The sequence below is a fragment of the Lactuca saligna genome, chromosome 5 (assembly GCF_052625555.1).
Source record: "Lactuca saligna cultivar CGN05327 chromosome 5, ASM5262555v1, whole genome shotgun sequence".
In the NCBI taxonomy this organism is placed as follows: domain Eukaryota; kingdom Viridiplantae; phylum Streptophyta; class Magnoliopsida; order Asterales; family Asteraceae; genus Lactuca; species Lactuca saligna.
The window spans coordinates 148,784,938-148,798,606 of NC_136421.1; the positions used below are offsets into that span (position 1 = coordinate 148,784,938).

At 28.6% G+C, this 13,669-nt stretch overlaps 1 protein-coding gene across 1 annotated transcript; it reads right to left on the reverse strand.

Moving 5' to 3' along the window:
• Nucleotides 1-8,871: 8,871 nt before the first annotated feature.
• LIGB (catalytic LigB subunit of aromatic ring-opening dioxygenase family) lies at nucleotides 8,872-10,877 on the reverse strand. Its single transcript, XM_078957374.1, has 2 exons — nucleotides 10,440-10,877; nucleotides 8,872-9,619 (listed from the first exon to the last, which is right to left on the reverse strand). The coding sequence occupies exons 1-2, from the start codon at nucleotides 10,704-10,706 to the stop codon at nucleotides 9,059-9,061; spliced, it is 828 nt and encodes a 275-aa protein (XP_078813500.1). The 5' UTR covers nucleotides 10,707-10,877; the 3' UTR covers nucleotides 8,872-9,058.
• Between the last annotated feature and the right edge of the window lie 2,792 nt (nucleotides 10,878-13,669).

Here is a 13,669-nt window from a genome sequence, read left to right on the forward strand (position 1 = left end):
GATTATGTCACTCAATGGCTCAATCTTGGAGTATGACTCTAAGATTTGATTTTGATGTATGATTTATCTTTTGATTTAACCATTTCAATAACTCATGATTCCTCTCCTTAGCCAAACAAATGAAATAAGGTGTCCTTAGAGGATCAATTATGATATGGTTTCATAATCACTAAGATAATCATAAAACAAAATACACAAGTACTCTCCCATCTCTTCAGATTGGAGAAACTTTTATCTTGCTGCCTTATTTGATTCTTCTTATTCATTCTACCATACATTGAAACTTTTCCAATGTTTCAGAATTACACTTAAACTTGTAAGCATAACCATATTTAATAAAATTTAGTAAATCATAACAAATAATCTTATCTACCTTTGTGGTGGACCTGACTAGTGCGAAACTTAATGTACCTGATCCTTTAGTCCTTCGCTTGACTCACATGCGAATGTGAACAAGGAATTAGTCTTAATTTACCAAAGATGAAAATTATCATTCATCACACAATACAACTTGCATGATTCCAAGTTTCTGATGAGAATCTTTCCTTATTTGGTAAATTATGACACTACCACTAATGAAAGAATCAAATCCATTTACCCATATTGCTTATTAATGGAAGCATATAAGCAACAACCTTTTTCACAAATGCCATTGTAAGGATACTTAAAATAAATAAAATCAAAACCATTTTCTTTTATTTTAAAACTTTGCGGAAAACTGATCCTTACAATCCATATGGAAAACTAGTTGTTATCTATTCCTAAGCAATATATCATAACTCTTAAGTAACAACTCAAAATTCTGATCACTGAACCATGCGATCGAAATCCATCTTCACGATCAGAATCAGCATATACTTCCTTTAAGTTTCTTCACTCTTCTTTGATTCTTAAAACATCAATATGTGACCCAGTCACATCATGCAATAAGAATCTCAGAATAGAAACTTAATAAAGTTAGATAATGGACTTTACCTAAAGCAGAGTCAAACATTTGACTTTACTATCCTTATGGACTTTTAGGTAAATTTGGCAGCTTTGCAACCAATGCCCTTCCTTTGGCAACAGAAACATATGGACTCTTTGGAAACGGTACACAGACTCAACCTTTCTCTTTACCATTTGGTCAACCGAGTTGACTATGGCAAATTCCTTTCAATTGGGAAGAGAATTTTTTTTGGACTTCCAATGTTACCATTTTCAATGTCCATGGAAGTTTGGGAAGTTGATCTTCCAATTAAATTTTGCTTTACCAATGCTCCAAATCATTGCTGATTCAGCATCATCAAGCAAATAGGTAAGATCATTAAGGTTCATGTCGTGATCTGTCATCAGGGAGTGACTGAAGAACCAAGTTAATAGCCAACTACCTCGAGACTTCAACACCCGACTCTCCCAGCTTGTCAATATGGGACTTAATCTCCAAGACCTAAGCACATATAGACTTTGTTTGCCAATAGGGATTGAGTGACTTAGAACTTATCAGGTCTTGAAACTTGTAGGATAGGGAGATATTTATTGGAGGAGGTGGAGGAAGTGAAGTATGATTTCCAGTCCCACTAATGCACAACAAAGGGATTGATCTTTCACCTCGGTTTCTATTTGGGATATCATCTTCATTAGGAAGCTTGTTCCTAAAGATTTGGGAAGACCATAGCTGTCTAAACTAGACATCTATAATGGGAGAAATTCAAGTTAGTTGATTTAAAGTCCTTAATATAACACCCAATATGAAATATTAAGGCTAGGATCCAACCTATTTATAACTGGAAGAGGGATGCCGTAATCCAAGTTATAAAATAGTTGAAGGTAGGTAAATGACGATTTACCAATTTCCACCATGAAAAATGAAATATAATTAAGTTTTAATTGGATTTGAAACTTCTAGATCTTTTGAGATACATTGAACTTTCAATGGCATGTTTGAATCTCGATTATGCCCTCTCAAGTTTGTGACTGGGATGCCGAGGATCACAAACAAGGTGTGAATAACCATACAAATTGACTTGGTACCCTCAACAATATTACCTAATCGATGTTCCAATTAACCACACACGCTCCACCGATCTATAATAAAGTCAAGTTACCCTTTGCCACTCTTACTAGCATGTTAGTATGTCGGTTAACCACACACGCTCCACTAACGACTTGGTAAGCTACAAAGTGTGATTTTATGGGCTAGCACCAATTTCACATTTTCCTAAATTAACTAAGATTGGGAATTTATAATGTATAGTTACTTTATAATTGATTATACTTTTAATGAGTATTTAAAGTCGTATCTTACCCGTTCGGTTAACGACCCTCCACCGATCAAGGAAGCGGTGGATGAGAGTGGGCACCCATTAAGTCACCATTTTATAGGCAACAACCTTATACCCCCCTTATAGTCCAACTTCGTGAATGAGGCCTACTAACGGTAAGAATGACATATTCTTATACATATCTATATAATTAAAATTATAATAATAGTATAAGGGTGTATTTTAAACATTTAAAATACTTGGTGGTTTAATCTATTAATTAAACTATACTCTTAATTTAATTAAACCTAAACCATGTCTTTATGGAATTATTAACTCTTTTAATTAAACACTTTAATTAATTTAATGAAGTCCATAAATTTTGGTTTTTTTAACTTAAAAAAAAATTGGAATTAAAGTGTAAGACTTTACAAATTCCAAAACTTGAGGGCAAGTTTTGAAACTATTTCAAGACTCTTCAAATTTATAACTTATGAGTTTTAATGGTTCATAAAGTTGAAGACTCTTCATTTTATGAAACCTACTATTCTTTAATGACAACTTTTAAAGAAGTGACTTTTGGTTATCCATGACTTGAGGACAAGTTATGGAAACCATCATTAACATTAAGATCATGAATTAAACAAGCATGTAGGTTACACACAATTCCTATGATCTTCTAAAACTCATAAGAACAAATATTAATATCAAACAATTTCAAGAAATCATATTAACACATATAAAACTTGAAAATTGATAATAGTCATTTAAAATCGGTTAACATAATCATTACCACTTTGAATTTTTTTTCCAAGTCCAAAACAGTTTGGGATAATGATTTTAATCCATTTCTAGCACAAAACTCGAAAAAACTACCCAGCACGCTCCTACTCATCGAGTGCATGATTCTACTCATCAATTAGGATGAATTTGTTCATGGACTCGGCGAGTCCTCCCCATGAACTCGGCGAGTCCAGTCGTCAGAGTGCAAAATTTTTGATTTTTAAAGCAATTTTGCATCAAGTATACAGAAAACAATCCTAGTCTCTGATACCACTGATGAGTTTTGAGCATTCTAACACTTCCTAAGTGTACATGCAACCCTAATAACCTTGAATCTATGTTTTCTCTATATACATGCAAATTTCTTTTTCAATGTTATTTCCTAACTAGCATGGCATGGGGAATATATAAAACATAAAAACTAGTAGAAATACATACCTTGTTGTTGCTTGAATTCCTTCAAGACTTTGTGAGCCTAGCACCCCGAATGTTGTGCCTCAAATGCTTTATACGACACCACAAAACTTGGAATAACTTAAGAGAACACTTCTTACACTTGAAAATCGGTTATGCCCTCTCTAGAAACACTCTAGTGCCGATTTTTCATGCTATAGGGTTTCTTTTATAGTGTGTCATAATTAGGAGTTACAAGTGTAAACCCTAATTGTCATGAATCTTCATTTCTCATGACCCATGTGTTTGTAACTCCCATGGACTATCCATGGAGCTCCATATGGTTATAACAAAACCCATAAACCATGGATCATTAATCCACCATAAAAGAATTGATGATTGTTATAATCAACCCTATATATTTAATTAGTCTTACTTTGATCACCAAATTTATACTAGATTAATACTTGATCAATACTAATTAAATAATACTATTATTAATATATTAATAATCACAAGTGTACTTTCTCTCATTTTGTCTATCCAAGTATTGCAATGTCATGCAACCCAAATGGACTATGTCGGGTTGGGTCAAGTACATACCAAATAAAGTTATAGACTTAGACACTATATCCAACAGATTGAGGAGTCGAGAATAGTCGATTTTCACACCGAGAACAGTGCAGACACTACACGACATCGAGGTGAGTTACCTTCCAGTAGAGGTGGGTCTACGACCACAATGCCGACCCACCAGCATGAGTTGTTTTTAGATGATTGTCTTGGTGATAATTGTCTAGGTTTGCTACTACCTGATGTCTCTTATGTGCTAGTATGATATGTTATATGCGATAGTGGTAGTACGAGGTGAATAGTCCCCCGATTCGGTTGTTGGGACCGAAGGGTAGGTCGGACACCCCAAATATGGCTGACAGCTTAATTATGATATGTTATTATGTGATAGTGGTAGGGGTGAAACAGTCCCCGTGGCTGGTTGAGATAGACCGGTGGCTAGGCAGGCACCCCAGAATGGCCTGACACAGGTAGGTCAGAACCCTAGAATGGCTTGACATGGGTAGGTCAGCACCCGAGAATGACTTGATATGGGTAGGTCGGGCACCCCAGAATTGCCCGACAGTATGTTTGATTGTATGGTATGTGGTATGATGGGGGAACTCACTAAGCTTTATGCTTATAGTTTTCAGTTTTGGTTTCAAGTACCTCTTCATCGAAGGGGAAGGAGTCGACATGGTAGCAGCTCATGGCACACACATGATTCCGCATTTAAGATTTCTGAGATTGTATTCTGACATTATTACTATTTGATGATATGGTTTTGAGATATGTAACTATAGTTTATGAATTCATATGATATCAGTAATGTTTTCCTCAAACAAATTTTATAAGCAACATAATTAAAAAAAAAAAAATTTGGTCTCGATTTTTGGGATGTTACAAGTTGGTATCAGAGCCTTGGTTTGAGGGATTCGGGCACACCTTCGGGGGTGTCTGGACTTAAATTGAGGGCTTGAAAGATTTTTACAAGAAAAATAGATTTCGAATACATTTTTTCGAATATATTGCTTAATGTTTTTTACATTTTGGTCATTTATATTTTTTTGAATAATTTTTTATAGGTTTTTGACGTGTTGTTTGAATACATTTTAATTTTTTTTGACGTTTTGTTTGTTTATATTTTTTAAAATAGTTTTTTGTAAGAAATGTAAAAAAGTTCGTTAAATGCAAATATTATTAACATTGATTAGGTATAAAATTATTTTTTTAATAAGATTAATAGTCAAGCTAACCAAAATTCGAAAACGGGGTTCATATTATATAATGGCTAATTGGAAACCACATAACTCAAAACAAACAAGATTTCTAAAAATAAAAAATGAACTCGAAAAAATGGACACATGTGTTTGAGTTATAGGAATTCTAATTAGCATTTGCTATTCGGAACAAAATGTAAAAAAATTTCTAAAACTAAAAAAATTGAATTCAAAGACATTGACATTTGTTTCGAATTCCGGTTGGCATATACAATAACCATATTAAAATAAATAATTTATACCTAATATGTGTTAATCATATTAACATTTAACAAACTTTTTTATATTTTTTATGCAAAATATATTTATAAAAATCTTTACAAAAATATATAAAAAAACAAAAGATAAAAAGAAACATTAAAAATATATTCTAACAAAATATATATATATATATATATATATATATATATATATATATATATATATATATATATATATATATATATATATATATATATATATATATATTCAAAAGAAACATCAAAAAAATATAAGAACAAAATATAAAAAACATTAAAAACTATATATGAATAAATTTTCAAAAAATTATAAATCATAAAAAAAATATATATAAATAAAATAAAATATATGTGGAAAAATAAAAAATAAACAATAATATATATATATATATATATATATATATATATATATATATATATATATATATATATATATATATATATATATATATATATATATATATATATATATATATATGAAAAAGCTCAATAGAGAACCATTATTAATCAAGGAACCAAAGAACCAATCCAAAACGTCGAAATTTAAAATGATCAACGACAAAAGTAAGAGTTGTAGACTTTTACAATGGACGCACATGCACCGAATTATAATAAAATCCACTTCTTTTTTTCGTTTAAATTTTTTTAGGCCATGTTTTTTATTGAAAAAAAAAAAACCGAGTATACCGTTGTTTATGATTTTTCGTCCTCTTTCCAAAAAGATCCATGATGATATATATAAAAAATGAACTTTTTTTTTTTCGAAAAAAACTCACTTCATTTTCTTTGTTGAAAAGTTAAGGTCTATTTTTTTATAAAAAAAAATTATAAATATATCAAAATTCATGTGTTTTATACTTTTTAAACATAGATTTATATTCATGTAAAAAAACGATATTTCAGTTCAGATTCATAATGTGAACTTTCTTATATTCATAATGTGCATAATAGTAAGTTAGATTCACAGTGTGAAACTGAACTCATCGGAACTTTTTCACATTGTGAATGTTAAAAAATGCAATATTTACAGTTTACATTTACAATATGAATCTACACTGATCGAGGGTTTTTTTTGAACTTTTTCAGATTCACAATGTGCATAATAGTAAATCAGATTCACAATCTGAATCTGAACTATTCAAACTTTTTCACATTGTGAATGTTCAAAAATGAAATATTTACAGTTTAGATTCACAGTATGAATCTACACTGTTCGAGGGTTTTTTTTTTTTTTTTTTTTTTTTAAATCGATGTTGATGTTTATTAATAGAGTACAAAAAGTTAATATTTTTGGTATACTTATTATTATTTTTTTTTGATAAAAATAAACTTAAATATTGAAAAACTAAAAAAATTAAGTGAGTTTTTTTCGAAAAAAAATTATTTTTTAATATATCAACATCGATCTCTGAGGAAAGAGAACGAAAAATCGAGAACAACGGTGCATTCAGTTTTTTTTTTTTTTTTTTTTTTTTTTTTTTTTTTTTTTGATAAAAAATGTGGCCTTAGAAAATTGTAAACGAAAAAAGAGGTGAGTTTTTCTCTAAGGAGATAAATTTTTTGGTATAATCTGGTATGCGTGCATCCAATGTACAAGTGTATATCTATTTCCTTGGTCGTTGGTCATTATGGTTTCCGACGCTTACGATTGGTTCATTGGTTTCTTGTTAATTATGATTTTCTATTGAACATCAGTATATATATATATATATATATATATATATATATATATATATATATATATATATATATATATATATATATATATATATATATAGGGAAAAGTTATTTGGAAAACAAAAAAAACCCTAAAAATCATAAAAATGGATAAAAAAATACCTAGAGATCACAACTTTTTTTTGACATTTTTTAAGAAAAAATCGCAGCTTTTTAAAGAAAATCGCTGAAATTTTTTTTGAAAAAAAACGTTTTAAAAAAAAATTAAAAAAAAAAAAAATTATTTTTTATTTTTTGTTTAGCGAATTTTTATAAAAAGCTGTGATTTTTTATAAAAAAAATTCAAAAAAAAGTCTTGTGATCTCTAAGTGTTTTTTTATGCATTTTTATGATTTTTAGGATTTTTTTGTTTTCCATAAAACCTAAACCTATATATATATATATATATATATATATATATATATATATATATATATATATATATATATATATATATATATATATATATATATAAGAAAAACAAAAATATAAAAGTAAGGGTAAAATTGTTTTTTTAAATGGATTAAGGATGTACAATGTAATTTCTCTAAACCACATGGATACATTTTGTCAAATTTTCAAAGGTTGGATTGTAAGTGGGAATCGAACCAAACCATAGGGACCAAAATCGTAATTTACTCTTAAATAATTAAATTTATATATATTTTTTTATTTCATAAATATCAAAAGTTTTGAAATGATAAGGTTTTCTAAACTTAAAGACTAAACTTCAGATTTCGGGATACCATTGGAACCATTTATGAAGTTTCGTGTATTATATATTTTCATGAATATTCTCCCGATGATTAGACGTTGTAAGTTTTTAATCGTTTCTCAAGTGATTTCCCATTAAGATATTGCAAGATCCAATAGATATGATGTTTAAAGGCTCAATCCAAAATCTAATGTTCCAAAGTCCAACTAAAAGTCCGAGATCATTTAAGATCTATCAAGAAATTTGAAGAAATCGTAGAGGATAATTAGTTCAGATATATTTTCTCTATCATCCGATCTATATTCTCTCTTGAAAATTTGACTTTTACTAAGATTCAAGCTGAGATTTTTTCTGCAAAAGTAAAACGTAGATCAAATTAACGTGAATATTTTTTTATTTTTCTTCGACTAAAGGCTAAAGCTTCAATTTCTACCAAATACGATATGATTACTCAAGAACGGGTCATTAAATTTGATGGATACTCTTATTACAGAGAAACCACTTGTTATCCAATAATAATAGAGATGGTTGGCATTCTCTATATTTGATACATATGAAACTTTACTATCAACAGTAATCTGAAAAAAGAAGAAGAAATAGAATGTGATGGAATTTGAGTTATACTCAATAACCTTTAACTATATGTATCTTTGTAAGTATATTGTTACAAAATTAAAGTTCTTTTTAGAAGGAATAATTAATGATTTCACAAAGGTAAGAACACAAGAGTTATAGAAAACACCATTATTTCTTGGTGAACGCATCACAACTTATTAACTGGTGACTGGTCTATCTACTTTCCCTTGTAATGATCTATTCTTATAATTTTAGAAAATTCTTTAAAATATTTCTTTGCATATATCTATGAAAATCATAATAAAAGTTATGAGCTCCATGATTAAGCTTATATAATTTATCATTGTTTGTAGCTTTGTGAGCAATATCAATCATTATACTAAAACAAATCAATCAAGTTATATCTTATCAATAACATATAAAATTACAAAGAAAACATGTGAATTCTTATGCTTAAACAAGACTACAATGTCACGTGTAAAAATACTTTACATATATAAAGACAAATAAAGTACAAAATCCTATTCTCACAACCTAGTAATCCACAAACAAATCGACAAGTCACACCGAGCTTGTGAATTTATACGATGCATACGAAAGTGATGACAAGCCCCAACTATGATGAATAAGTTCGGCTTTAGAATCCGCACCCCCGGCCCCAATGGCCACATGTAACGGGTAAAAATGGTCGGGCCACGGGTGTGCCACCGTGGCATGTGGGGCCTTTTCTTTATACTCATTAACATCTTCATATCTTCCTTCAATCAAAGCTTCCTTGAGCCACATGTCAAACTCGTGGGCCCAGGGTTGCACTGTGGGGGTGTTGCGTAGCATTTTGAGGTTGTGAGTGGTTGCACCCGAGCCCACTATTAGCACCCCTTCGTCTTTTAGGGGTGCTAAGGCTTTGCCCATGTTGTAATGGTATGTGGCATCTTGGTTTGTTTGGACCGAGAGTTGGCATACGGGGATGTCAGCTTCTGGGTACATTAGCATTAGTGGGACCCACGCACCGTGGTCTAACCCGCGTTTTTTTTCTTGGTCGACCCGTTTGAAACCGGATGACATGAGGAGTTCTTTGACCCGGTTGGCGAGTTTTGGAGCTCCGGGTGCGGGGTACTTGAGCTGGTTTTTGAAAGAAACGGAGTTAAATGCAAGTAAAAATAACAATGTACTTTCATTAATTTTTTTTTATTATAGCATAATACTACTTTTATTTCATTATACTTAAACATTGTAGTTTAAAAACACCGAATGTATCCATATGCAATGCAATTTTCATTGGTATAATTAGACAGATCTTTCAAAATCTAATACTGTAATTGGACAACAAATTTTGAATTATACAAGGCTTTAATAAGAACACAAATATACGAAACTACATTGCTATCTTTTGAATTCAGCTATACGGAATAATATAATACCGAAAAAAAAGGATGTATGATACTATAATATAGATATAAATGTAAAAATATGTAAGCAAGGGGTGTTTGGATCTATATTTTTAAACATTATTATTATGACTTACAAATCATATATTCATTTTCATAATCAAAGAATCTAAATTCACCCCAACAAGCAAGGGTATTTAGACTTTAGATCTATAAAATTTAATAGGTTTTTATGATTTAAAGAATCATATAATCAATTGCACAATCAAAGAATGTAAATCACAGTCAGTTTATCTGAAATCCTAGAACTAATCATTACTAATTTCTAATTGCTATAATTAGATTCCATCAGGTTTAATTTTTGATCTGGCAAGAAAGGCAATTCGAAAATCTTACCTAAACATTAGGGCTTTAACCAAATAATCATTAAAAATCAGCTCCATCATTTCATAAAAAAAATCAGGCTTATAACAGATTCGGGATGATTCATCGAAATTTAGGTATTAATAAACAAGAAAATCGATAATAGAAAAAAGGAAGAAAGAACTGCGTACCTGATACATTTTTTTGGGAAAACCATAGAAATCGTAGATGGTGTCAGAAGGGCCATCGACGACGTTGACCGTCGGATACGTAGTCTCCCAGTGACCGGAGATTACAAGGATAGAAGAAGGTCGAGGAGCATTAGCAGGATACACTTTTTGCTGAAATGATTGAAGAAAATGCCTCGCCGGCATAGTTTCATCGATTGACAAAGTAGGGGATCCATGGGATATGTAAAACGTGTCTTGAATCTTCATGCCGTTCATCGTCGTCATCATCTTGATTATCGGAGGTGAAGAAATGGAATCGATGAAGGAATCAGTTGGATATGGAGGTGATTATATAGAGATTGGCGTTTCTTCCACCTAACCAAAACCCCCACCGACCCTTCTGATCATTGCTTACGTGAGCACAACAACAACGTCAACACGATTTGTGATTTAATAACTTAATCTAACACATGAAGGATGTCAAATTGAAAACATCAAATGTTATTGTGTTCCCATCGACTCGTAAGATAATGTGAATTACAAATACAAAAAACAATGCTTACAAAGTAAGTAATGATTATATTAAAATTTGAAACTAACATTTTTTTTTTTGGTTAATTCTAGTAATGCCAAGCTAGTTTTTTGATTGAGAGAAAGAATCATTATTGCTTATTAAATTTCATATAAAACTTGATATAAAATTATTTTTTAGAATAAATTATAGAAATTTTCATTTGGTTTCCAGAATGTAGTTTGTCCATATTTCAAACATCTTTTGGTCTCATGACCTAATCTTTGTTTCATTGAATCCATTAAGCCTCAACATGAGCGTAAAATTGTTTGTTGCATTCTGCAAACCATATAAATATCTTGCAGAAGAAGAGTAGGAACAAACATCTCTTAATCTATAAAAAAAAATTGTTTGTTTTTCTAACGTTGCAGATTGTTAAAATAAACTGAAATTTAAATAAATTGATTTTAAACTTAGAAGACTTTTCAAAATTGAAATTTGATTCATAAAACCACATTTTTTTAAAGGGCAAATGACATAAAATCCCTTAAGATTATTTTTTTAAAAAAATACATCGACTTGGAAGTATTTTAGGTTTAGTAAAGCCGAATGCTTTGTTTAATTTGTTCATCTATACTATTTTATCCGGTTTTCAGGTCACCTACCAGTTATTTGATGTCATGCCAGTAAACCCTTAAGTTTTAAAAAATGTACGAATTTACCCTTAAGTTTTCAAAAATGTTAAGATTAACAATTACTTTGAATATTATTATTGTTTTTATTGTTGTTGTTGTTATTATTGTTATAATTATAATAATTATTATTATTATTATATACTTAATACATTTTTAAATGTATAAAAATATTTTATACATACAATTTTAAATGTATAAAAATATTTTTATAGATTTAAAAATATATTTATTTGTATTTAGTATTTAAAAATATATTTACTTCTATTTTGTATTTATATACATTTGAAAGCCAATGTATGCCTTTAAAAGCGTAATTATATATTAAAAATGTTTTTTATTTATTTATTTTTTTTTATTTTTTTATTTTTTTTTTTGTATTTAGTAGGTATAAATACATATATATTTTGTATAAAAATATATTGTGTACATATAAATATAAACAATATCTATTTATAAGGTTTATATTATATAAAATATATAATTATATGTATTTATACATATTACTATGTATAAATGTGTATTTATCTCAAAATTATATGAATACGATATGTATTTATACATAGTATACGGTAAAATACATATAAACCAAATATTTTATTAATTATTTAGGTGATTCATCAACCAAAATAAATAAATAGAAGATGTGGTGTTTTCTTACTAAGTATAAATATGTATTTATTTCATATTTATATGTATATGATAGTTCTTATACAACATAAATACATATATGTATCTATTAAATATAAATAAATATATCTATTAAATACCAATAAAAACGTATTTATACATTTAAAAACATATTTTTACATTTAAAATTATTTTTATTTGTATTTAAAAGATATAAATATGCATTTGTTTTGTATAAAAACTATCATATACATATAAATATGAAATAAATACATATTTATAGTTACTAAGCAAAAACCAAAAACTTGTTTTTGTGTTTTGTTTGATGAGTCACCCAAAGAATAAAAACAATGTTTCATTTATATGTATTTAACTATATTAATATGTATAAATACATATCTTATACATATAAATATGAAATATATACATATTTATACTTAGTAATATATACAAATACATATAATTAAATCTTTTATACAATATAAACCTTATAAATTGGTATTTTTATACAAATAAATAAATTTTTAATATATAAATATCTTTTTTAAAGGAATACATAGACTTTCAAATGTATATAAGTACTAAATACAAGTACATATATTTTTAAAATTTTGTTTATATCTATAAAAATATTTTTACATTTGAAAATGTATATATATATATATATATATATATATATATATATATATATATATATATAGATATAGATTTAAAGACGTATTAAAAATATTTAATAATAATAATAATAATAATAATAATAATAATAATAATAAGTAATTGTAACTCCGAACATTTTTGAAAACTTAAGGGTAAATCCGAACACTTTTGAAAACTTAAGGGCTTTACTGACATCAGGTAACCAGTAGGTAACCTGGAAACCGGCTAAAAGGGTATAGATGAACAAATTACACAAAACATTCGACTTTACTGGACCTAAAATACTTCTAAGGGTAAAACCAATATTTTTTTTTGAAAACTTAAGGGCTTTTATGTCATTTGCCATTTTTAAATCATTCATTTCATATTTTACATTAACTTTTTAACAATTTCATCTCATAACCGAGTCATAAATTCTCGGTACCATGTCCTTTAACCTCGTCTTCATCAACATCAACATACACACGACTATTTCAAAACGATACACTGGGTTGATCGTATTGATTAAAGAACTTGTCACTCAAACCCTATTTCCTTATAAAATTATGTAACACAAAACATGCAATGAAAAAGTTTTTTTGTGTAACCAACGAAAATGGTGTCATCCTCTTCAATATAGAGAACTATGCTTTCATAAGACCAAAAAGCACGCTAATAACGTTTTGAAGTTTTGTATATGCATGATTAATTTTTTTGATTGGTCAATGCACGTATCTAACAAAAATCTTCAAGCGAATATGAAACACCCTTCACTATGGTAA